The following is a 27,695-nucleotide window of genomic DNA, read 5'->3' on the forward strand; positions in this document are numbered from 1 at the left end:
CACCTAACTGGAATGGATATGAGCAAGCACTCGAAGAAGAAAAGACGGTTACTCACCGTTGTAACTGTTGTTCTTCGAGATGTGTTGCTCATATCCATTCCAAACCCGCCCCCCTTCCCCACTGTCGGAGTAGCCGGCAAGAAGGAACTGAGGGGGCGCTGGGTCGGCTGGGGTATATATCCAGCGCCATAACGGCGCCACTCTAGGGGGCTCCACAGCCGACCCACCGGGTGTTGCTAGGGTAAAAATCTTCCGACGATCGTGCACGCGGCGCGCACACACCTAACTGGAATGGATATGAGCAACACATCTCGAAGAACAACAGTTACAACGGTGAGTAACCGTCTTTTCTGGAGGAAATCCATCTGGTGATCACTGCCACCTGAAAGATGCTTGTAACATGGGGCTTCTGAGTGCAGGTATAAAGCAGGGTGTGAAATCGGGTCAGGGCTGTGGAGTACAAGCCTTCTGTTAGCTACTTGCGCTCTTATTTTTTAAATATCTAGCACAATGAAATGTATGTTCAGTCAATTACACAAATGTAGCTGGAACACTTGAGTCATATATCACACCTAGCAGAAAATTGTCTGTATACATTTAGCCACAGTACAGTAGAATAAATGTAAGTAGCACAACTGGCCAACCTTGACACCAGGCCATTGGCAGAGCCGCCCTAAAGGATGACTATGGGAACTCTTGACCTAATCAGAGGACAAACAGCTATTGCTGTAAAATCAGTAGAGATTGAATATATATATTCAGCTGATGTACTTTTTAAATAATGTGCCTTCTTAAATGGGGACATTAAGTTACCACATGGCAAACTGGCTTAATGAAATCCTGCTGCTGCTTCTCACTCCACACAAGCTTGTCATAGTTGCAGTGTCGCTTCCAATTAAGGTTTGGGCACCTGTCTTTTCATTATCACTAGAGTGAGTCTGTTGCTGTTTTGGGTAGGTAGAAGTAGTTGGATAATACTCTCTGGGGGAAGTTGGAAAGTCAGACATCTAGGGAGGGCTTAAATGTTTGCTGAAATTCTTGTTTAACCTCCTTAGCGGCCAAAGTGAAGCACAAGCGTCTCTGGTGAAAAGTTTTATATTTATCTCAGATTCCTGATTGTGAGACGAATGCCCCAGGGTTAGGGTGCCAGCACGGAGCTTGGGAGACCCAGTTTAAGTTGCTTGCTGTGCCATAGGCTCCATGTCGCTTTGTCTTGTTCTGCCTCAGTGAGAGGGTAAATGCATAAAAAATTGTGAGCTCAGATATACAGTAATGAGGGCCATATAAGTACCTAAAATGGAGCCAGGAACTACTGCTTTGAAATCCTCCACCTCTTCCTCAATGGAAGTGTAGTGTGTGTGTGTGTATCCAGTAGTACTCACAATGTGCTAGGCAGAGTCCCTTGCCCACAGAGCTTACCATCTGAAAAGCAAAGGGAAAAGTGGTACATGTCAGTAAAGGTTGGCTGCACTTTAATGAAATGCGTTTTAAAAATACAGCTTCTCTCCAGTTGCTTCTCAACCTTAACATCACTAGTTTGTCAATTCCTTGTAGGTTTCAAATAGCAGAAGCCACATTTCCTGTTTGCCTCGTAAAGCATGAGGCACCACCTCCAGTACCCCAGAGGCAGAAGCAGACAGTCTTAATGTTGTACACTCATCTGCACTTGGCCATGTCTTACTGCATACATCCATTGTTTATCCTTATTTGACCTCCATAGCCAGAAGTCAATCCTCCCTTTCTAGCACAGTGACCCCACCGACTATCTGAAACCCTAGGAATCTAGCCAGTGTCTAAAGTATTAAACACCTGAGAACTAGCCAGTGTGCTAAAGAATAAGGGCCAAATTTTGAAGCCATTGTGTGAGCAATCTGATATCCGTGGGATTGCTTTCCTGAGCAGGGCTTCAGGACTGCACCCAATGAAGTTTCCACAGAAGTCAAACAAGCGAGACAAGCCCATTTTGTGACTAAGCTGACAGGTCAGTTCCAGATAATGCTGTAGATATTTTGCACCTCTCCTGATTTGGACTCTGATTCTTCTGTGTATGTGATCGGGGATTATCAGATGTCTGGGAGTTTGATGGATGACTCCATGCAATATGTAACTAAAGCAAAAGTAACCAAAGAGCTTTTGAAATTACTGAACTTACAATGAATTAGTCAAAGTTAAGTTTAATGCTTTTTCAGGTGACACTTTTTATGGCAACCTGACAAATGAATCATGCTGATTAACTCCTTCAACGTCTTTGTCTTTCTCCCTATTTTAATTGAAATTATTTTTCTGTTCATGATTAGCTGTTGTGTAACTGAAATTTCAACCCAAGTGAAATGATAAATCACAAATACTCATATGTAAATTAAGACTTTTCAGGATCTGAGAATCACAGAATTCTTTAGTCAAATAATGTTTTCCAAATATGAAAAGGTTCAGTAAGTGGCTAAAAATTATATATATTGAAAATATTGGCCTTGCATCGAAAACAGGCACCAGTACATTTAGGCATTCACTTGCTGGCTCATCTTTACCTGTGGTGTTCTCTTTGTTGAAGCTGCCTATATACACTGATGCAGGGCAATCATTTATCTTGAAAATATTCCACCTCTTCAAAACTATCAGTCTTGTAGGGGAGAGTGCCATGGTGTCCAACTGAATGTTGTGAAGAAGAAACACCGTTCCTGATGTTCATGCCAAATGAGGTGGCTTGGTCTCCTGACTTGGGGAGGGCGCACAAAGGAAGAGGAAAAATGCAGTGAAGGAAATCAAAGAAGAGACTTAATAGGTGTTTGCCAGATGAATGGGAGAAGGCCGAGTGGAGGTTGTGGGGGTGCACATGTGAGGGAGCTAAAGAGACACTGTGAGGTTAACAATCCATTTTTTTAACTTCCCTGCCCACATTACAACTAACTTCAACTAAGTCACAGCTGAAAAATTTGGTTTGTGGCTGAGAATAGTCCAAGATTGTACCTTTCTATGTGAATACAGCTTCAATAAATTGGACAAATACCTACGCGATTGCTGATTGCAGTAAACTGGCTCTGGTAGGGGTTAATGTGAAGGTGGCTCTGGAAGTGTATTGGCAGAACTCTGTATACCAACTTTATTTCCTTGTAGCTGAGTAATGCATTGACAGGTCTGCTGGCAGGTGGTGCAGTAAAACTGTATCCCAGTATTCTTATAATTGCCATGGAGACTGTTAAGTGCTGTAGTTCGTTATTTTAGTAACTATAGTGTAACTTTTTTTTTCCAGCACTACAAATTTGTTTTAGTGAATGCATTTGAAAAAAGACAAACCCAATGGGAACTGAATAGCTCAAGGGATTGATAACACGATATGCAGCCTTTCATCTCTAATTGCCTGTTTGAAACCAGGCCAAGTTGGTAGTGGCCGAAAGCTGTTACTATTTTATGGCCATTCTGTAGCCTATGGGAAATGAGCTGGTATCATGCCAAAACCCAGTATCCAGTAGGAAAGTGCCTATATAGAAATCTACTGCGACTGGTGCACAGTCGGGCTCGAGAGACAAGTGTCTGAAGGGGAATGGAAACTGAACTACCTTGCCACCCGCAAAGGCTGTTCTAGGTCTGGGGTGAGGCAGACCGATAAGCAACATTTGTTCTGTGGACAAACAGAGGTCGCTGGTAGCCAGTGCTGTCAATATGGTGCCCTTCAAGGACTCTAAATTCACAGAAACCTGGATTAAGTCACACTTCTCATGGGATTTAGTCGTCTTCTTTCTCAGTAAGAATGAGGGACAGCAGTAACCGTTAGCTCATTATAAGTTGCTCATTTCTGTTTTATTTGAAAACTTTTTCCAAAACTATGAGAATTTTTGTCTACAGCCTTAAGCAATCATTGTAGGGAAGAACAGATCCCAGAATGTCTAGCACAGCTTCACAAAATGTCTAGCACAGTATCTGTCATAAGAGAGCACATGGCACTGTTGCATCTCTGTGTCTAAGAGCAGGAACCAAATTAGATCAAATTGTGGTGACTTAGCAAGCTAGTGCTCTGTCCTGGTGGCGGCAACTTGTACTTTATCATCTTGGAATTCATTTTTAATAAGTGCCTAACCTGCATGGTCTCAGACAACCTTCCAGTATGAACCATAGGTAAACCTGAGACAGTGACATTTGCCTGAGGCTGCAGACAGCCAGAAACTATAGTTCCTGTGAAGAGTGCCCTTATCCACTTCAAGGGAAGTGATGATAGCTCTGAAGCCTAATGACATTGTCACTGCTGATAAAAGCGTGTGAGAAAAAGGGCTGATCAGATACCAGTGTGTCTGTGCAGTTTGTAAAACCTAGAAGATCTACTCAATATAAATCTCACTTTGGTACTTCAGGCTCAGACCTAGGGTGACCAGATGTCCCGATTTTATAGGGACAGTCCCGATTTTGGGGTCTTTTTCCTATTCTCCCCCCCATCCCGATTTTTTTACATTTGCTGTCTGGTCACCCTACTTGGACCACTTCCAGCACTGCTTACCTTTCCATTGTGATCCCTGGCCTAAGTGTCACGTGCTTCACCGTTACTGTGAGTGCTGGATTTATCAAAGCATTTTATTTGTGTTTAGGAAATGAACTCCACACTATTTTTTTGTTCTTCACTTCAGACCTTTGTCATGAGCCTGAGAGCGATGCTTGCAGGGAGACATGAAAGATCTTAATCTTACTGATTCTCCTTTTCTTTGTTCTTTGTAGTAATACTTGTTACTAGGAAATTTAAAAGCAAGAAAGCTTGTTTGAATTTCCTCCTCATAACTTGGTAAATCAAGCTGCTTAGTAATGAATGGAGAAAAATCTATCATGAAATGCATGAAATAGTAACCAGGACAACTTTCAAACTTGTTGTGTGGGTTCAGCTCTGATTGTGTCTTGGAATTCAGTGGTCTGTAGAGAGATTACTTAGTAACATATGAAGCTAGTGTCATTTTTAGCAATTCCTGAGTTGTTAGAATTATTTGGGAGAGACCTTGAGTGGATCATCTCCATCCTCTACTTGTATCACAGCAACTGTTAGTTATTGCAGGTGAAACACGCAACCACTTTTTTCAATTTTAGAAATGGAAGGATCGTTCACTTCAAGTATGGCATCACTGCCTTATTTAAGGCACCTTCTGATTTGTCAACGCTGTTACCCAATATAGATGAGTCTTCCCACATCATTCTAGTCAATAAAGCAGTGGATTCAATAAGCAATCTTCATCTCATTTTCCATTTACAGTACAGCATGTCTACAGTGAATAAACCACTTCAAAAACCATTTTAAGATGGATAATACCCATGTTTCATCATAATGACCCAGATTTTCTCTCCTTAGTGTAACTTAGTTACTTAATTGGGGATCCCTTAAACCCAAAGTCAATGAAGGTTCCTGAATTATTCCAGGTTGCTATTCTTTCCAGGCTCTATACTTACTGGACTATAGTGTTTCCAGGATGGGGAAAATGGTGTTTGTATTTTTATTCCATCCATCACAGAATTCCGTTAAAGCATGAGAAATAGGCCACTTACTATATTAGTTTAGTAATATACACTTGAAATTTCGCAAGTCTGTAACAGAAATTGTTTTGGATAGAAGGTGTAAATGTATAGTAGGCCACATTGTATCCTCTCTTCTATTAAAAACAGAAATCTTGTAAAGCTTTTTACATAGGAGAGAGACCATTCAGCAGTCAGTGAGTCTCTGATTGTTGTACCAGAGGGAGAAATGTAACGTGCAATGGAAACCTGGAAAGCAACACTGATTTAAGATCAGTGGCTCAAAGGATGACTGTTTCCATTTTAAAGGTCCCTTTACATGTGTAAACATCCAATTTAATTATAAATCAAGGGAACTTCCTTCCCCCTCACTACTTTGGCCTAGCCTGAGAGCTACTTCTAGCTTTTGGGGAAGGAGGTTGAGAACTGGGAGGTGCCACCTCCTGCTTCTGTCCCTCAATTTTCACAGATAAACAGACATGAGTTAGGAATGTGTTTTAAATGAGCATATATGAGAATTGGAGCCCCGCAGTATATATATCCGTATTGCCACATCAGCAAGTATATCCAGCCATTTACATAACCTAAATCTGACATTAGGTTTTGAAATGCAAACCAAGCTCAAACCTGGAATCTCTCATCCATTACTAGTGCCTGAGACTGGGCACTGCAAAATTATTTGGCTCCCTAGAGGTAAGAAGCAGACGTTGTGACTCCACAGTATGCTTTCTCATTGATTTATGTAACCGTTTGTAGTAGCTGTTAAAGAAGCTTTGTGCTCGCCCTCTATTGCAATTGCTATAGAGGAAATGAGATCAGGAAATCCAAGAATTCAGTGGATGAACACAGGAGAATTTCCCAGTCTATTTCTAGCCTTTGGACTGTGACATGGAAACTCAGCTTTCAGGAACACCTGGGCAGAAGCCCCCTGCTGGGTGGCAGGGAGTATCGGTTAAATTTCATTTAAAATAGCCTGATTATTCCAGTAGGGTGTGATGGTGGAAGCATGTTTCACTCTCCCCTTCCCCTCCATTTCTCACCAAATGTCAAGGCCGTTGGCCTTCTTGGCAACAAGAGCACACTGCTGACTCATATCCAGCTTCTCGTCCACTGTAACCCCTAGGTCCTTTTCTGCAGAACTGCTGCATAGCCAGTCGGTCCCCAGCCTGTAGCGGTGCATGGGATTCTTCCTTCCTAACTGCAGGACCCTGCATTTGTCCTTGTTGAACCTCATCAGATTTCTTTTGGCCCAATCCTCTAATTTGTTTAGGTCACTCTGGATCCTATACCTACCCTCCAGCGTATCTACCTCTCCCCCCCAGCTTATGTCATCTGCAAACTTGTTGAGGGTGCAATTCATCCCATTATCCAGATCATTAATAAAGATGTTGAACAAAACTGGCGCCAGGACCGACCCCTGGGGCACCCTGCTTGATACTGGCTGCCAACTAGACATTGAGCCGTTGAGCCTGACAATCTAGCCAGCTTTCTATCCACCTTATAGTCCATTCATCCAATCCATTCTTCTTTAACTTGCTGACATAGAGCACCATTTTAATAGACATCTTAACAAGCATGTATGAGAACTTAAGGGATTCAAGGAATAGAAGGATTTTTCTGCTGAAGTTTTTACTAGATGCATTCTAAATGCCTGCCTTAACTCTCTTGATGCCCCAGTATTATTCAGCAACGTATCCTGGCAAGGGTGGGGCAATCTGGCATTCTCTGAGTCTGCATGGAGCTTGTTACCCAATTGTTTCTGTGTAAATGGAAACATAACTGGTTTCTAAATAACACAGTGCATGATCGTTAACGTTTCTCCCTTAGCTGACTCTGCTTCATAAATGTCAGCCAAGTTTTATCTCTAGTACTTGATTGAATATACATCAAATTCCACTTAGTGGGTTAGCCAGCTGTGATGCAGTGTAGCCATAGGGTGAACTATGAAAGGCTTTGTACCATTGCACAGGCCATTGATGGACCAATCTTACCTCGAAAACTACTGTCATGTACAGTGCTGGATTCTTAGTAAATTGAAAGAGCCATTGAGTACCAGTTCTTCCTGTATTAGGTGGGTCCAGCCACGTGGGGCCATGCATGCCGTTCTGTTCCTCCCAAACACAACCCTCCCCTTCTCTCCCCTACCCCAACACCATTGTAAGCTGCAAGTTGTTGTAAATAAGTATGTCTTGGGGGAGACCCAGGGGCAGCCAGAAGGAAATGGCTTGGAGAACTTGCTGTAGGAAGTGACTTATTCCGCCAGTTATCCAGAGGGCTTCACTGAGCAACCTCTGCACATGGGTAAGTGCCAGGAGGGATTCCTGGAACTGGCTTTGCATATATCTAGCACATATTTCTTGCTGAACAAAAGCCAAATCCGTAGCTAGCGAACTGGTGGCATTTGCAGTCCAGCCTTTAGCACTTTCTAAACTTTCCCAGCTACAGGTGCTGTTAGGGACAGAATCCTGGTGGAATCCATCTTCATATGCACCAAGAGGGCTTGCCTGTGACCGAATGCAGGAAAGGCTTCATTTCTTACTGCTGTAAAAACAGAAAAGAGTAAACAACTCTCTCAAATGCTAGTTGTACTGGGATTTTAAATGTTGTCCTCTTACTGCAATATTACAAGAAGAGCTAGGGGGAGGAAATGACACAGCTATATTTTTAACGTGGTTTTTAACCCATTATTGTCGTAAAGTGCTGTGATACTTTTTGGAATTAATGGAAATGTATAAACGTAGGTTTGTAAAATGAGGCCTTAAAATCTCTAGCATATAGAAGCTGATCTGTTTGCATGATACTGCTTTCTTGACCATGTTGTGTGGAGATTTAATTATAGGAAAAAGTGCATAAGTAATGCCCATCTTCACTATGAAAACTGGTTTCCTTTTTGATAATAGCTTTGTGTGGCTGGGTGTGTATATGTACACACAAACAAACTTAGGTCTTTGACCTGGGTGAAATGAGTTGGTGGTCTGACTAGCTTGCAGTGGACAGTTGTCCTACGTATAAATGACCCCCGTTATTATTTTTAGTTTTGTTGTAGTTGTGTTGGTCCTAGGATATTAGAGGGACAGGTGGGTGAAGTAGTCTCTCTTTTATTGGACTAACTTCTGTTGGTGAAAGAGAGGAGTTTTCAAGGTGAAGTGTTCTATTAATACGCATTAACTATTTATGCTAAATAAGCTGTTCCACCTTGTGTTTAGCTGTGACACTTAGTACCTTTTCCAGACCTGAAGAAGAGCTCTGTGTAGTTCGAAAGCTTGTTTCCCTCACCAACAGAAGTTGGTCCAATAAAAGATATTACCTCACCCAGCTTGTCTCTCTAGTCCCTTATTAGAGAGACAGGGTAGGTGAGAGGCAATATAATAGTCAATACATTGTAAGAGAGCATTCAAGGTGAAGTGGCCAGTTAACACCTCTCCAGTCGTAGTGGGGAAGGGAAGTGTGCGTGTGTGTGTGTTTGGAGGGAACGGGGGACGGGACACAGCTAGGGGTGGGTTGTTAGAGGGTATAGATTGTTGTAATAAGCCATAAATCCAGTGTGTCTACTCAGCCCATGATTTTAGTGTTTAGCATAAACAAATTCATAACTTTGCTAGACACTAAAATCATGGACTGAGTAGACACACTGGATTTATGGCTTATTACAACAATCTGTTCCACCTTGTACTTAGCTGTGACACTGAGTACCTTTCCCAGACCTAAGAAGAGCTCTGCATAGCTTGAAAGGTACTCGCTCTCACCAGCAGAAGGTGGTCCAGTAAAAGATATTACTTCACCCACCTTGTCTCTCCAATATCCTGAGACCAACACGCTACACCACCAATGCACGTAGCCCCCTTATTGGCAGTCTCAGGAGACACACTGAGAATTGAATAATCCATGGAGAGAACCCATCCAAGTCTGGGTTTAGTCACATAGAGGCAAATCTTTGTACTGCTGCAGCCTTGTGATGTCCCTGCTCTGTAACTAGAACACTTGATTATCTAGGCCTGTCCATTCAGCACCCTTAACAAGTAATGAATTCACTTCCCAAAGACCTTTTTCAACAAGTCACACTTGCATGCTAGAATATTACAACTTTTCTAGTATCCACTGTACATCAGTGATAGGCAACTAAGTGGGGCTTTATCACAGACATATTTCAGGCTTGTAATATACGGGAAGCTATTGTATTACTGTATTGAGGATGTTCAGTAAACACTGGTGGTATACTACCTTCATAGAAGTAAGTTTTATTTTTTGTCACTGATACTGCACAATGCAACAGCCTCTAAATAACTTATGTGAATCCCATTAAGCTATACAATTGGCTTAAAGTGCAGAATAGTAATTAATATTAATATATTAGTGCTCCCATATATACTCCTTTAAATTCTTAGATTAAGGCAGATTGGAATCTGGTCACTCTCTACTTAGCTCTTGCACTACAGATGCAAATACATGTCTTCTCAAGATGGCCACTGCTAGGAACAAATTCACAATTGGCAGGATGTTAAATAGTTATTCAAATATTCTTCAAAATGATGCTGTCAACTCCAGTTTACTGTTACTAAAAGTATATTTAGAATCCCTATCCCTGGGCAGTTTTTGTCTAATTTTGTTCTGATGTGTGCTTTTGGGAGGTGGGGTGGGGTGTCAAGCAAATATCCCATGCTGGTGTTTGGAAGAACCTTGCAAACATTAACTTGGGAGTGAGCATGTGGAGTTCAGCCCTGGAACTGATCTACACCTGAGCTGCTGCTGCTTTCAGGACTGCTCCAGAAGGACGAGAGGAGCTGCTTCTGAGGAAGTCATGAAGGATAAAGAGACTTTCAGGGCCCTAATACATCCCCTCACCCAGCCAAATCCACATTCCAGTCCTATGTCGTGTGTGGGCAAAATAGTTTGTAGTATCTTTGCTTAATAAGTAATACATATTGTTGCTTTATTTTCTGCAGGGATGTGAAAGCAGGGAATATTCTTCTTGGAGAAGATGGCTCAGTACAGATTGCAGGTAACTTCCTTATCAACGTGGAGTAAAGAGAATATGGACAATACTGCATTGCTTCATGTTTGGCCAAAGTGGCTTGCAATGGCACATAGAAACCCAGTTAAAAAATGCCACACTGTCAGATGGTCCTGTATTTCAAACAAGATTTCTAGGAGCAGTTTTTCTTTTGACGTATTTTTCTCACTATTTTAAGATTATTGTGCTGGAAATGGTCTCTGTCAATATGAATAAATCATTTCGGCATAAACCAAAAGCCGCTCCTTTAAGTCAATTGCTTGGACAATATGATTTTTTTAAACTAAGCAGCAGAGCTGGTCAAAACCATAAAACGGTAGCTTCACAGGATTGAAGAGTACATTGTATAAAGTACATACGGTACTGATGTGTAACATCCTGCTGGAAAGTGGGTAGAATTGTTTGAAGTAAATTGCTGATGCCCATATTCTTTATGGGGGAAGTGTAGGTCCTCCGCTTAGCGGGGCAAGAGAACTAATAACAGATAACATCAAAAAGGCTGAGGTATTTAATGCTTGTTTTGCTTCATTCTTCTCTAAAAAGGTAAATTGGGACCAGATACTTAACAAAGTTAATGTTAACAACAAGGGGGAAGGAATGCAAGCCAAAATAGGGAAAGAATGGTTAAAAAAATATTTAGATAAATTAGATTTATTCAAGTTATTCAATCAGGATCAGAGCTCCGGTGTGCTTTCCACCTAAGCAGTCTTAGTGATAATTCCTGACCCAAAGAGTTGACAGATCAAATTGAGACAAGATGCAAAAGGAGGGAAGCATGAGGATGAAGGAACAAAGTAGATGTTCCTGATGGTTCAGAGGTGGTTTTTGGATGCGTAAGTGGGAATGGGGATTAACTTAAAAATAATTAAGGTCAATATTCCCGAGAGAGACTGTATTATTTTAGGTACTCTGAGTGCCAGCTACTTCAATGGAGCTATAACAATACTCCCCAGCTGAGGAACTGGCTCTGCATGTTTCATTCTAGAGCTGATCAAAAATAATTTTCCAATGGGACAGTTTTCTGTTGGAAAAGGCTGGTTCAGCAAAACTGAAATGTTTCATGGGAGTGTTTCCCGGGTATTTAACAGAAAATTTCAACAAGGTCTAAGTGCTTCGTTTCAACAAATACATAATATAAAGTCAAAATGAAGTGCTTCAATGAGCTGTTTCCATATTTCCAAAAAGAAAATTTTCAGACGGTTTCTGAGGAAATTGACATTTTATTCCAATTTGTAATGAAAGGAAATTTTGAAGTGATGGAATTTCCTGTTGAATGGAGATTCTAAGTTTTGATCAGCTTTGCTTCATTCTAAGTGTCCCCCCCCCTCCTTGCAGTTCGTGATTTTTAAAAATAAGATGTTCAAACTAGCAGTTGCTTTCACAAAAGGGAAAACACTTCCTTCAACTCTTATGAACTTTGACCTTCATAGTTTAGACATTGCCACCAGCTTATCCTATGAAAGATTCTGAAACTGGTCCTTACATAGAACTTTAGAGCAAAACCACATGTTATGAAGAGTTGAGTTCATGGTGTATATGACTAGCTAGATTCCATGTTTTAGTGCTGGGGATTTGGGCCTGTCTCATTACTATATTCTACCAGTGTGGTTACACCCATATGTCCCTTGAGGTGCAAGACCTTTAATATCCTGGTGTCAACATAAGCAAGAGATTTTAATGCACAACTAGGACATTTGTTCAAATTACAAGCTTCCTATTACTCAGTTGAGAACCCTCCAACAGAGATAATAAATATGCACATAAAGCACCTATCATCTCAGCAGTTTACACACTTTGAGCCTCAGTAATCTTATGAGATAAAAACATAGACGTTAACTGACTTGCTTTTGTGTAACAGCAAACTAACCTGGATGCAGGAATTAAAAAAAAACAAGAATAGCAGCTCATTCCCCTACTGTAACAGCTTTACTAATAGTCTCTCCCTTAAAAAGATCTAAGTGTTCTACAACGATGAGCCAAAATACTACATCCTAGACTACTGCTGAAGGATATTGTAGGCTTTTATCAATAAATGGCTTGTCCAATTGAGAAATTTGGGAAGTCACACATTACCTACTATCAGCTGACACATGCGATGAAATCTTTACACTTCATTAAGTAGCACAATAGCAGGCATTAAGAGCTCTGGGAGCATTTAAGGGAAAGTAAATCTATTTTGGGTTTTATACAGAAGCCTGATAAGTGTTGTATCTTTCTGTACCAAGACTTGTTCTCTCCTGCACAGAGTAAGCAGAGCATGCTGTACACAGCATCATGTCACACTGCAATGGGGAAGATTTTTAACAACACTCTTCTGGTGAGAACTCATGCATTTCATGGGAGGATGCAAATAGCAGGAAGTTTGTCAGAGGGGTGTTATACTTAAATGAAGTTTTAACACACAAAAAACAGGGATAACCTCTTTCCAGATTAAAAAAAAATATAGGCTAAGAACCAAATATGTATTCCTTTTTAAAGATTGTTCAGGCATCTGACACAAGGAGGTGAGGCAAATGCCAGAAAGTGAACCATTGATAACTACTCTGTGTAGTCTTTCAACCCGTTGTGCACTCAGCTTATAGTAATTTCATCTAGAACACGTCTCCCTAGTTTACTTATGAGAATGTCAACATGGGACTGTGTCAAAACCCTTAAAAATCAAGATACATCACGCCTACTGCTCCCCATCTCTGTCCACTATGCCTGTAACCCTGCCAAAAGGTGGAAATTAGGTTGATTTGGCATAACTTGTTCTTGACAAATCCATATTAGCGATTCCTTATAACCCTATTATCCTCTAGATGCTTACAAACTGATTGATGAATAATTTGTTCCAGCATCTTTCCAGGTATCGAAGTTACATTGACTGGTCTCTAATTCCCCAAGTCCTCTTCCCTGCCCTCTTTTTTAAGATAGGTACATTTGCCCTTCTCCAGTTCTCTGGGACCTCGCCCATCCTCCATGAATTCTCAAAGATCATCACTGACAGTTCCGAGATTGCTTCAACTAGTTCCTTAAGTACCCCAGGGTGAATTTTATCAGGCCCTGCTGACTTGTCTCTACCATGATGCAATTACCAATAATCTTAATCTTGTAAACAGTCCACAGGGGCACATTCTAGCAATTCCCATCAGCAGCCAAAAATAGAAGCAGTTAGTTTATATAACTGATCAAAACCCTTAGGATAAATCGGATGTCTCTTAGCTATTAGAGGGAGGGCTAGCTCATTGGTCTGCTAAACCCAGGGTTGTGAGTTCAATCCTTGAGGGGGCCACTTAGGGATTTGGGGCAAAATCAGTACTTGGTCCTGCTAGTGAAGGCAGGGGGCTGGACTCAATGACCTTTCAGGGTCCCTTCCAGTTCTATGAGATGGGTATATCTCCATATATTATTTTATTTTATTTATTAGTCTATTTGTAATTTTAAATTGCCAAATTGTGTTGTCTGAAAACCACTTCAAGAGTGACATGAATCAAGGTCATGGAATGAATGAGGCCATGAGGTAGAGTGGAGATAGTCTGTGAATTAAAGAAGCATTTGATAGAAGTACAAATTCTAAAAATTTCCATGGCAGCCATCACAAAGGTGGAACTTAACAGACCTGTTGAAGTGCTAGAACTCAGTATTTTTACTCATGGAGAGTGTATTTTAGCAACTTCAGAGCTCTTTTTTGCCACTCTAAATGTATGCCCACCTGGCTAAGTAATAAAATTGCCACTGACAGACGCAAAGGTGCTCAGTTAGATCCAAACGGAAGTTGATTTCTTTAAAGGGACATTGGTCTGGCCTATTTTGCGCAAAGCTAATAATTTATCCTGCTCTTATTCATTGTGATTCTACCATATTTAAAGCGGTTTTACATTTTTTCATATTGAATTGTAGTGGAGAAGCAGGAGGCTGTTGAAGGGCTAAATATTTATTGAAATTACCATATTTGCCATCTGGAGGATCCTTGTGTATGATACTGAGGTGACAAAAATCTTGTGCTGTCCTTGTTGAGGGTTTGTAAACAAAGACTTTTGGTCAATTTTTATTTTGAACTGTCTTTCAAATGCTGCTTTCTTTTGAGCTTAGCATTCATGCTGTTTACTAGGGAGGCAGCATTGTGTAGTGGTTAAAATAGGTTTAGAAGTCAGAAGACCCGGGGAGAGTCAGTGACTTGTTGACTAATCCTGAGCAAATTGCCTAACGTCTCTTACTTTATCTATTCATAAAATTGGCCCTAACTCTGCCCGACAAAATGTAGTAACTTTCCACTAATTCATGCCAGCTTCTCTCCAGTTCATTCTGTTCCTGATTTCTCTTAATTCAGTGTGGCAAAATGGATGCAATTAACATCTAGGGCTAAATGGACTGAGGGACATAGGAGTCCTGCTGCCCAGTAGAATCCTCAGCCCAGAGTTAGGTGTCCAGGCTCCCTGTACAATGCATGGGGAGAGTTAGGTGCCAAAGGGTAGTTCTACATTTCAGTCGGAGATAAGATGGCAGCTCAAGTAGGCATACGTCATAGACTTCAAGGTCAAAAGGGACCCTCATGATCATCCTGTCTGACTTCCTACACATGACAGGCCACAGAACCTGACCTACCCACTCCTGTAATAGACCCCTAATCTCTGGCTGAGTTATTGAAGTCATCAAATCATGATTTAAAGACTGCAAGTTACAGGGAATCCATCATTTATACTACTTTAAACCTGCAAGTGACCCGTGCCCCATGCTGCAGAGGGAGGCGAAAACCCTCCAAGTTCTCTGCCAATCTGACCTGGTGGAAAATTCCTTCCCAACCTGCACTAAAAATAGCAGTGTAGATGCGGCGGCATGGGCTGTACAGGCACACCAGGGACCCTAGGTACGTGCTTGTGTTGCTGAAGCCCACCTTGTCACATCTATATTGCTTTTTTAGCCATGCTAGCGTGTGTATATACACCTGAACAGTGTTCAGACCTATCCTAAGAATGCGATTCTCAGAAGTCAGTAAACTGCCTAAACTACTCAGCAGGAATTGCCAAGGAGAAGGGTGGGGATTAGGCCACGCCCCTCAAAGATCATTAAGTGCCTAGCTCTGCTTGGAATTGTAGTCAATAACTGGGTGGTCAAGGCACTCAGCTGGGATGCGGGAGACGTGGGTTCAAGTCTGTGTGTTAAAGTAAGCAGTGTGAAGATTTAAAAACAGATCTCTAACATCCTAGCTGAGTACCCTGACCACTGGGCTATAGGGTATTCTGCCGCACACTCCCACCCCAGGCTAGAAATTCCCGATCTGTTCACACTTGTCACTTCCGTGCAGATTAGTCTTGTGTTGTGAGCTCAGTTACTGTCTGGCATCATAGGCTAGATAGACGAGGAGTGTCTAATTTGAGAATCCTGCCAAGGCTTAGCATGAGCTAGGGCATCAAGCAGCTTTGCGGTGTTGAGACTTAGTGGGTTTTGTTCCTGTTGACCGATGGAAATTTAGCGTCCACCTAACCCGGTAAATGCTGGTATTCCCATGGCACTGAGTTAAGCTTTTGAGAATTGATAGAAATAGCTGCTTGCAAACTCTCAACTTCCCCAGCTGTGAGATTGGGGAACCCAATTCATATTTACAAATCAAATCCTACTATACACTCTTGTTCTTTTTTTGTAAAGGAAACAACATTACTTAACAACAAGAATCAGGAAAAAGGATCTTATATAAAATTATTTGTATTTTCCTTAGCATTTTGCCATCTTCCACTTGATTCTCCTTCAGACAATTTCCTTTTAGTGGTGCTTTTCTCTTCTGCTCAGCAGGTTTAATAATCTCAAGTGAATTAACCTCTGTGGTTTGCAACAGGAAAACATTTAGGACAGGACTAGTTGTGATAGAACTGAAGGGAGAGCAAGGCAACACAGAACAAAACATTTAGATTGCCTCTTTCAAAACACTTCGGCTGCACCATAGCACTTCTAGATTTGCACTCCTGCATTATTTTTTGCTTGGGGAAATCCTAACACCTTGGTTTCTCAGAGTTAAAAGTAGCTCAGGATTGTTTGCAGGTAGCATACGTTGGTTCATTATTCCACCCCACGGAAGTAGGAATTGTTATGCAGCTTGATCCAAAGCTCATTAAATTCAACAGGAGTTTTTTTTTATGTTGATGGGTTTGGTTCTGGTCCATAATTAAGACCGTTCTCTCTCCCCCCCAGATAGTTAGCTAGTATAGTATTTACTTACATTTCTAGTTAAATGCAATTGTGAGTCTTTTCAAAATTAATAGATGCACTAATTTTTTAAAAGCTATTACTAGAATATTGGTATAGAGTTTAGCTTGTTCAGCAAGGACAGGCAGTGAGAAAAGGGGAAGTGGTGTTGCATAATGCATCAAGAATATATACACTTGTTCTGAGGTCCAGAAGGAAGTGAGAGGCAGACCACTTGGAAGTTTCGGGATGAAGATAAAAGGAGGAAAAGCAGGGAAGACATAATGGTAGAAATCACTATAGACCACCAATTCAGGAGGAGGAGGAGGAGGTGGAGGAGGCATTTCTAGAACAAAAAACAAACACCCAAAACACAAGAGCTGGTACTAATGGAAGACTTCAGCTACCTAGACATCTGTTGGAAAAGTAGTATGGCAAAACACAAAATCTCCAGTAAGTTACTGAAATGTGTTCAGGACAACACTTTTTGTTTCAGAAGGTGGAGGAATTAACCAGAAGGACAGACTTTTTTTACACTTGATTCTGACTAACAGGGAGAAGTTGGTTGCAAATCTGATGGTGAAGGCAATTTGAATGAAAGTGATCATGAAATGATGGATTTAATTTTTCTAAGGAAGGGAAGGATTGAAAGCATCAGAATAAGGATAATGGACTTCCACAAAGCAGCCTTAACAGTCTCCAAGAACTTCTAGGTGAGGTCCCAAGGAAATCTAAAGGAAAAAGGAGTAGAAGAGTGCTGGTAGTTTTTCAGAGACAATATTAAAGGCTCAACAGCAAAGAGTCCTGATGCAAAGGAAAGATAGGAAGAATAGTAAGAGGCCAATATGGTTCCATTAGGAGCTCTTTAATGACCTGAAAGTAAAAAGAGGAATCACCCCAAAAGTGGAAAAATTGCTAAGGATGAATACAAAGTAGGGCAAGCATATGGGGACAAAATGAGAAAAGCTAAGGCACAAAGTAAGTTGCACCTCGCAAGGAACATAAAAGGCACGGAGGGGTGGCTTATAAATACAATAGGAGCAAGATCTCCTGTCCTACTAAGTAGTGGACCTACACTTTCCTTTGTATTTCTCTTGCTCCTATTGTATTGCTATTGCTTAACACAGTTCATATGAACAGCAAGGAGGATGGAACGCAAGCCCAAATGGGGAAAGAACAGGTTAAAGAATGTTTTGATAAATTAGTTTTCAAGCTGGCAGAGCCTGATGAAGTTCACCCTAGGGAACTTAAGGAATGAGCTGAAGCAATCATGGAAGCATTAGTGATTATCTTTGAGAATTTATGGAGGATGGGTGAGGTCCCAGAGGATGGAAGAAAGGGAAAAGTAGTACTTATCTTTAAAAATAGGGGAAAGAGGAGTTGGTGACTTATAGACTAGTCAGGCTAACTTCAATAGCTCGAAAGATATTGGAACAAATTATTAAACAATCAGTCTGTAAGCAGCTATAGGATAATAGCATTATAAGAAATAGCATGGATTTGCCAAGAACATATTATGCCAAATCCACATATTTTCCCTTTTTTTTCAGGGCTTCTTGCCTAGTGGATAGAGGATGGGGAGCAGTAGTCGTGATGTATCTAGATTTTAGTAAGGCTTTTGACACCATCTTGCATGATATTCTCATAAGCAAGCTAGGGAGATGTGGTCTAGATGAAATTGCTGTAAGGCAGTGGTCCGCAAACTTTTTACCTCGTGTCCTCCGCCTTACCCCGCCCCTCACCCTGGGGCTGGGAACGGGGCTGTGGCTCGGGGGGGGGGGGAGAGGGGGAGAATGCAGACAGGGATAAGGGGGCTGAGGCCACAGCTGGGAGCGGGGCCAGCAGCCAGAGCCCCAGGCGTGGGAATGGAGCTGGGTGACGCTCCCTCCCCGCCCCCATCACGGTATGTGGTGTGCCACATCCAGTGCACTAAATGCCCCAATAACCAGACAATCACTATGCTCTTGAGTGAACTCACACAGGAAAAAGATAAAAGACAAAAACACAATATCACCTGTGGGTGAACACTTTTCACAAAGTGGTCACTCTGTATCTGTTCGCTCAGTCCTCATCTTCAAAGGAAACCTCCACAACATTTCCAATAGATAAGTCTGGGAGCTTAAATTCATAACTTTGCTAGACACACAATCATGGACTGAATAGAGACACTGGATTTATGGCTTATTGCAACAATCTGTAACCCACTAACAACCTCTTCCAACTACTCTCCCCTTCCTCTGACTAGTCACTTCACCTTGAATGGTTCCTTGAAATATGTGTTAACTACTTATGCTAAACAATCTCTTCCACCTTGTATTTAGCAGTGACACACTGAATCTGTTTTCCAGACCTGAAAAGAGCTCCATGTAAGCTTCAGAGTGGTAGCATGTTAGTCTGTATCAGCAAAAAGAACAGGAGTACTTGTGGTGCCTTAGAGACTAACAAATTTATTTGGGCATAAGCTTTCGTGGGCTAAAACCCACTTCATCTGAACCAACACAAACGTAAAGATACTGCTGCTACCTTATTTCCACCTCAGCAGTAAGAATAAAGTTTAAACTTGTGGGCAGCTTTTTATTTAGCTTTTTACAAATATTTCTTGAGATAACAGCCACTCTATTTTTTTTAAAGCAATAATGCACACTGTTACAGTGGGCTGTTTCAGCAAATTGGAAATCAGTAAATTGATTGGAAAACCATTGACTAAATCAACCATGTAATGGAATACAATTTAATTCCACCAAGGCTTTCTGGTGACTTCAAGACAAATGCAGAGCTCAAGGGATTTATTGCCAGAATTCCAAGATAGAATTTATAAAATTCTTACATTTTTCTGAAATGTGGTGTGTGTTGTTTAAGGGACTTTTATTTTTGATGCTGGGACATTTTTACCTGAAATGACATTTCCTTTACCCTGCATTGAAGGTAAGATAATAGTGCATTATTTAAAATACATGCCTGTGGTTCTTCAAAAATTTACCTCAATTGCAATCTCTTGCTAGAGTTTAAATTACTCTTATTTTTAGAAACAATAGAGGTTTCATAAAAATACATGTCATGAGGGACAAATGTCACTGACTTTTGGTAATACCACAAATTGAGACTAGGATGATTTCTATCCAAACAAATTCTGAGGCTTCAGCTAAATACACCTAATTTTAGCAAACCTTGTTTTGGAACCTCATTAGAGCTTACAAGTTAAGCAGGAATGAAACTAGTCAATACTTGGATAGGAGGCCTCAAAGGAAAACTTTGACACTGCACCTTTGGTGATTCTGTAGAAACACAGGGACTGCTGTACAGGTTCAAGGTAATGGTCCATCTAGACCTTTATTCAGTACTAGATCCTTCAGAGGACGGTGCGAGAAATGATTGATAATTATGAAATAGCCATAAATAGAAGCAGAATCCTCAACAGGCAGTGGTGGTTTTAGGGCCTGAAGCATGAGATCATATAAATGGCCAGTGTTTTTCCTGGAAAAAAAATCTTCCTGTAGTTACAATTGGGTATGGTCTCTTTCATTTCCTCTATTAAACTGTCATTTGTTGTTACCGTGTGCTGTTTGTTCAGGTCCGAAATGATTGATTGCCCTTCAATGATGGGTGAAATAATTCCTGTGTTTAGGTTCTGATCCTCCAAGCCCTACACACACTCGCACTGAAGTTACTTGGAATCTTGCATAGTCAGAGCTTCAAGAATCAGGCCCATCATTTGTATACCAGTTTGTCAAATAATTTGGGATCCTTTGGGCTAAAGGGAGCTTTATGCAGGTGTGGTACCAGATATCCAAAGTGTATATAGGGCTTGGAGGAAGTCTGTCTCTGTATGTATAAATTTGCCTATATAAAAAAGATTATAAAAACAGAATAGATTGTATCTGGGACTACCAACTCCCAGCTAGAGAGGTTACATCCGGAGCCATCAGCCAAAATTCTTCAGCAAGACCCGTCCCCTTCAGCAATCCAGCACTGCAGTCTGTGTAGCAAATTGGCATTTTGGGCCACTACGGAATAAATGGAAGAGAGCAGGGGTGAGGACTTGGAGAAGATTTTCTTTTAAAAGCAACCTGAAAGGACCATCAGTTGAATTTTTTGTTAACTTTGATTTGATTTTTCCATAGACATGAGGCACAAATCAGGACAGTCTTGCCAGGATTTCTTTCCCATCTTGTGTGGTTATTTTCTCTTCCTCTACTCTGCCCATACATCTAGAGCCTCCCGTGAAAAAATTCTCCCTGGCTCCCTCTTGGACCTGTTACTGTCATGTTGCCATATTTGTTTATATAGTGCTCCTCTCATTCTGAGCAGAGAGCTTGTATCACACTTCGTTCCTGCATGGCACTGGCACTGTCACTGTTCACAAACTCACTGTACCGCACTTGAAATTAGATGAAGGTTTCTAACCATCAGAGGGGTGAAGTTCTGGAACAGCCTTCCGAGGGAAACAGTGGGGGCGAAAGACCTCTCTGGCTTTAAGATTAAGCTTGATAAGTTTATGGAGGGGATGGTTTGATGGGATAACGTGATTTTAGTCAATAGGTCAATAACGTGCCATCGCTGGTAATTAGTAACAATGGTCAATGATGGGATATTAAAAGTTACTACAGAGAACTTTTTTCCGGAGGGTCTGGCTGGAGAATCTTGCTCGCATGCTCGGGGTTCAGCTGATCGCCATATTTGGGGTCGGGAAGGAATTTTCCTCCAGGGTAGATTGGCAGAGGCCCTGGAGGTTTTTCGCCTTCCTCTGCAGCATGGGGCAGGGGTCGCTTGCTGGAGGATTCTCTGCGACTTGAAGTCTTTAAATCATGATTTGGGGACTTCAACAGCTGAGTCAAGGGAGAGAATTATTCCAAGAGTGGGTGGGTCAGCTTTTGTGGCCTGCATCATGCGGGAGGTCAGACTAGATGATCATAATGGTCCCTTCTGACCTTAAAGTCTGAGTCTGAGTATCTGTTGCACAAAATGTCAGCATTGTGATTGCAAGCTCAGCTTAAACGTCCTTTAAAAGCATATTTAATAACTAGAACTAAAATTAGTACTGTGAGGTGCCTCTTGAATAAACATTCCTCATGTTTCAGCTTGACAAAGGAATTCTAGTTCAGGTTGGACTGTGGTGGCGGGGGAGGACTTATTTAAAATACTGATACAATAGAGATATCAACATCCAGTCCCAAATTGCCTCTGCATAGCCTCCTACTTCAGTGGGAGACAGTTACACTTCTTGATTCCAGTAACATTACCACTTTGTCATTGATTGGCAATAGCTTGTTAACTTCAGGTACCCAATTAAAGTGTTGTGTGATCTAGTCATGGGTCATTGACAGAATATACTTCACTTGGTAGCATAGTATTGAAAACAAAGGTGTTACGCATCCCACCTGCATGAAACAGTTGTGGTCCACATGACACTTTTCACGTTTTACCAGTTCTAATCCTTTATTTAAACACCTAACTCTCCCGCCCTCATTCTGGTGCAGAGTCTTCCTAATGAGCAGAGCACTAATCAGTGCAGTGTTGGCTTCCCGAGGCTGCAAACAGAATGAAATAAAGGCTCTGAGTGGTATCTCTTAACTTGTCCAAGGCTCAAATGTGGGACAGACCTAAATGAGGGATGCAGATTATTTCCCGAAGCCTAAAATGCTGTGGGATTCATCCCTTGAGTATAAACAACTTTCCATAATCTCAGCTTCAACAGTTTATTGTTGGAAAACTATATCAGAAATAAAAGTGATGGGACACATTCTTCATGTTAGAATGCCGGTGACTTTGGGACTAAAGTGAGTGACATCCATCAGTGAGACAGACGGTAGATAGATGTGAGCTCCCTGCCTGCCCTCTGCTCTTCTCATTGGGATATTTACATTGTTGTTAGACTTTTGGATTAACATCAACATTTATTGCTTATCATTTTAGCTGATGGGATAGGGAAGGAGGTGAGTAAAACCTCTGTGGGTGGGGAAAAAGAACAGGAGTACTTGTGGCACCTTAGAGACTAACAAATTTATTTGAGCATAAGCTTTCGTGGGCTAACATTGGATGGGTGGGGAGTTACTGCAGAGAGAAGAGAAGACTGATGCAGATACTGGAAGAAAAGAGAAACTAAAAAAGAGGTTTTTTTGGGGGGGGGGGGGGAGAGGAAGCGGAAAGGCAGAAGCCTTTGATCATAGAAGTCCAGGATGTTGCTAAAGGAGACACTAACTCACTTAACTGAACTCTTATTGTTTGTTACTACATAACCATTTTCTCCTTGGTCTCTGTGCGAACTTCCCATTGACACCAGTGGGAGATCTGCTGTGCATTGAGGGTGTATGTAGTCCTTCCTTCATTCCCTGGCCCAAAGACCATTGTTAAAAATTAGAATACTGTCCTCTCTGTATGAACTGCACTTCACACCTCTTGAATGTAATTGAATAGTATGCATGGTTATGAACATTGTCAAAGGACTAATTTCCCTTAGTCGATGATTCTTAGTCCTTCAGAAACTTCCCCATGTGAAAAATGACCGTCTGCATAGCTGAGATTTCTTGTGGGTTTTTTTTTTATATGTTCAGGATATTTTCTTCACTGTAGGCATTTTTTTTTGCTATTTCAGACTTCGGTGTTAGTGCATTTTTAGCAACTGGTGGTGATATTACCAGAAATAAAGTGAGAAAAACCTTTGTGGGCACCCCTTGCTGGATGGCACCAGAAGTCATGGAACAGGTAACTGTTTAATTGGTAGTGTCTTGTTAGCTCACTTGCCATGTACAATTTTCTAAGTCATTGATGTTTGGTCACTGTGGTGGCTCGGTCCTCATGCCACCCACTGTGGCTTTCTCAGTTCCTTTCCCAGAGGACAGCTTAGTACTCCTACTGCTCAGTATAGTACAGGCTGCTTTCTCTAAAATTTCAGACCGATTTGAACACTCACAATTTCAGGCCCTTCTTCTATCTGTTAGATTTTTCTCTAGCACCCTTTGTCATCCCAGCTAGCCTCTGATAAAACGCTATGCAAGATCCAGGATTGTTTCTTAAACTCGGACAATGGTTGCTGCTTGTTTCAGTGGAGCTACTTGCTCCATTAAAGTGGAGGATATTGGGGATGATGGGAGGGATAAAAGAATATTTGCTTTTTAAACATGCAGTGTAGACTACTCCCAGCAAGGCAAAACAAATGTAAATGTCAGTAACTGGTGTGGAGGAAAACTGGGGGGTGGGAGATGGGACCCAGGGGACGACTCATTACCCTGCCGAATTTTCCACCCCTACTGAAGTCCTAATTAGCATTTGTATCCCTTGAAAAGGAATGGCTGCCTCTAGGATGTTGGCTTCTCTCTCCTTCCTTGAACTGCTGATCAGCTGGGAATGGAAGTGATGTCTGCTGTTGTCTCATGTAACTGAAAGCACAAGGGACAGAGCAGCAGGGCAGATAAACACCTGTCAGTGATGGTCTAGATAATACTTAGTCCTTCCATGAGTGCAGGGGACTGGACTAGATGATCTCTCGAAGTCCCTTCCTGTCCTATGATTCTGTGATGTCGCCTGGGCCTTATTGGACTTCTCTAGGCTAATTGTGTCCAGAATGTCTGTGATTAAGGAGGAGAGGGGATTAGATCAATGAAAAACCAACTGATCAAAGAAAGGGGTTGATAAAGTGGTTATAAAGATCTTTAACCAGGAAGAAAATGTAACTAAAATGAAAAGACTTAATTATAAATATATCTAGTATTTTCTGTTGACATTGATATTCTGGGGACTATAGGAGTTTGTAAGGACTGAGAGTGTGGAATTATTACAAGAAATTATTTTGAAAGGCTGTTTTATACCATCCCATTCCCTTCCAGCAGGTGTCTCTGTGAGTCAATTATATCTTGAGTTATAGATAAATAGAAAAGGTAGATATCAAAGAATTTTTGACCCAACTCCATTTCTTAATTTTGGGATAAACTTCCCTATCCCACCATTATCCCTCTAAATGCTATGCACATTTTGACTGGAAAACAACTTATGGCACAAATTGAAGAGGTAAATTTCATTGATCTAAATCCATAAAGTATAAACAAATGAAGGCTATTGGTATATTCTGGATCAAAATTCAGGTGAAGAGCTGTTTTCCCTTTGGGTAGCCATTAGCTATATTAAACTAGTTTATGGGAATTTGAAAACTTCCCCACTGACTTCAGTTTACAAGCAGGATTTTGTACTGTAATCGGAAGCTATAAATTAGGTGGTTAACATTTATTGGAAAAAAAAATGATGTATTTGTGCACCTACTATAAGACTAACACTGTACTTCACTGTTGTTTTTTGTCTCTTTGATTATAGTTTCAATTTATTCTCCAGCATTATTGAGCCACATACAGTGTGATGCAACTTAATTTTATTAAACTTTACAGAGATATTTTTCTCTACTAATGTAATCATATAAAGCCAAGTTTACATAGAAACTGCTGGTAGTAATCTCCTTTTACTATCACTTAAATTCCATCAAACTGGAGTATCCCAGGCAGGCTAGATATGGAGTGTCCAGAGATGACACACAGACACACACACACACATTGCCTGCAGAACTTAAGGAACTAGTACAAGGTAAATGAAGTATAGTAAACTTATCAAATTTAATTTAACCATACGAATATAGAACAAAATGAACCATAAATTGAAATCTGGAAGTGTTCTTCAAAATGCAACAATAGTCTTGTTCCTTAAAGATAGTTTGTGCAAAACTGTTGGCTTCATCAGAATTAGTATCTTCTCCTAAACTAGTTGTTAACTTATCTAGTGCAATACTGCTATTAAATTTGCACTTATTCAACTATTGCTGTCTTCTCCCATTTGTCTAGAGAGCAGGAAATGCGAACAATTTCATTTTGGCAAAACACTTGTGGTTTGTAGTTCTCATTAAAGTTAGTACACAGTGTCTCTTCCCTGCAGTGGATAAAGTAAACTTTCCATTTCAGATGCCAAAACACTAGGTAATGTTAATGAGGAAAAAGGCTTATTGGCATATGAAATATTTTTTTTCTTTGCATAGTGGAGGTTAAAGTGTTATATGGCTTTAGATGGGCAGATTTGTTCACTAATGTGGAAACTACTAATACCCATTAAACCAAAAGACAATCTAATGGAAAGCAAAATATTAAATATCAGCAATGGCTTCTATAAGCAGGAATGAGGAATTTCAGTGGCCTGGCTCAACTCCAGGCTAGCATGGACTTCCCAGTGCAAAGAGTAGATTGCTAACCTGTTTCAGGACTGGACGTGATTGCAGTTAGTTTAACAAAGTAGCCAGTTAGACATATGACTGCGTGCGGGGCTGTGCCTATCAATCCCCTAACTATGACTATTTCAATCATACCCAAGCAGTCCGACTTTCCATATTAGTATGGAAGCCAAAGCCTGGTTGAACCCAATGCCTAGTACTTGTAGTGTGGCATATGAAAACTCTTTTACAAGCTACAAATCTGGTCTTCCTCAGGTATGACTGTTCTACCTAAGGTTTTCTGATTTGCAGCCAGGAAGGAACTGAAAGGTAAAGAAAGGCATGTTCTTTCCTGGGTATAATTGCAATGCCAGTGAAGGTTAATGGGAGATATGTGCCTTTCAGAGTCCTTGAGGGTAAAGAAATGATGCAAACATTTGACAAGCTCCATTCAAAGCCTGTAGGCAGAGGTGTAGTTGGGATAATGAAAAATATGTAGAGTAATATCTTGTCACTTTTCAGGTCAGAGGTTATGACTTCAAGGCAGACATCTGGAGTTTTGGAATCACTGCTATAGAACTGGCTACAGGGGCAGCTCCTTATCACAAATACCCACCGATGAAGGTGAGCGGTAATCTTCAAATACTTGTGGTGACAAAAAACGGTATTAAACAGTATTTCCTGAGGTTATTTGAAAGAATGTGATCAGTCCAATTTTCCTCTTGTTGTTTTTGTATTTGTACCACCAGACTCACAGTCCTTTTAAAAGTTACATTCCTTTTTTGGGTTTATGTGCTTAAAATAGAGAATAGTAGTGTTCAAATCTATACCCTTCCCTGCGCAGATACTCATGAGTAGTACTAGACATCTCACCTGGATCCTTTAAAAACAGCATAGCAGTCTTAGAGTTGTAGAAAAACTAATGGTTCAAAGGCATCTAATAGGGCACCCAGTGACCCCTGGATAAGGAGATAATCAGTCCTCTCCTACCTCAGTGTTCCTGCTATCCACCTACTCATAAAATCTGGAACCAGTTGTCCCAGGTGAGTTTTTAACTGGGGGCTTGGATACTTCATTGGATCAGTAATAGAGGTAGGAGGCTCTACATTCTTCTCCTGATTTGAATGTTAGCCCAGCTGGAGACTGAAAGTTGCTATCTGGTGGCTGTTGAGTAGCCTGGGTAAAATGAATTGAGGGTCTCAGCCTTGGGTATTCCCGAAAGGTAATTGGGTTCATTCTGTCAGAGACGTAGTACGTTTTACCGTATGTTTTTGTCAGCTCTAACTGTCTGTTATCTATTTGTGGGAGTTATAACTATGGGAACAGAGCTGGGATTTGTGTGTAATATGGTATTTTTGTTGGTTTAGTTCAGATGTTTCCATTTTAAAGGCACATCACTTAAGCCTGGGGAGGGTTGTTGCTCTAAACTAGAGCCCTGTGCAGGATATTTTTTGAATACCATTTTTATCCTGCTCCCACCCGCAAAAACCTTAGATCCCGCAAGAGACAGATTCCCCCATGCTGCTGCTAAAAAAAAAAAAAAAAAAAGACAGTTAATATATATATGGCTAACATTTTGGCATGTGTATTTTTATTAAAAGTCACAGATAAAATTGCGGAAATGTACAAAGGGCCAGTGTTAGGGGGTAGCAAGCAGGGCAATTGGCTGGGGTCCTACTCCACAGGAGTCCCCATAAAGATAAGTTACGGGCAGTAGGGGTTGGCCTCGGGCTTCAGACCTGTGCAGCAAGGCTTGGGCTTGCTCTGAAGTCTGAGCCCCGCTGCCTGGGGCTGAATTAGTGCAATTTTGAGGAAGTTACAGAGGTCTCGTAAAATCACAGAATCTGTGACCTCCAT

The 27,695-nt window shown here is 41.1% G+C and overlaps 1 protein-coding gene across 2 annotated transcripts in view; it reads left to right on the plus strand.

Moving 5' to 3' along the window:
• OXSR1 (oxidative stress responsive kinase 1) overlaps positions 1-27,695 on the plus strand; it is a 125,468-nt gene that overhangs the window by 68,540 nt on the left and 29,233 nt on the right. For both annotated transcript variants that reach the window (XM_026652030.1, XM_026652029.1), the window contains 3 exons: positions 10,428-10,483; positions 23,250-23,359; positions 26,361-26,462. In XM_026652030.1, coding sequence (XP_026507815.1) covers positions 10,428-10,483; positions 23,250-23,359; positions 26,361-26,462 — 268 coding nt within the window. The remainder of the gene's footprint in view (positions 1-10,427; positions 10,484-23,249; positions 23,360-26,360; positions 26,463-27,695) is intronic.

Source organism: Terrapene carolina, unplaced genomic scaffold (genome assembly GCF_002925995.2).
Source record: "Terrapene carolina triunguis isolate 2854851 unplaced genomic scaffold, T_m_triunguis-2.0 Scaffold111, whole genome shotgun sequence".
Lineage (NCBI taxonomy): Eukaryota > Metazoa > Chordata > Testudines > Emydidae > Terrapene > Terrapene triunguis.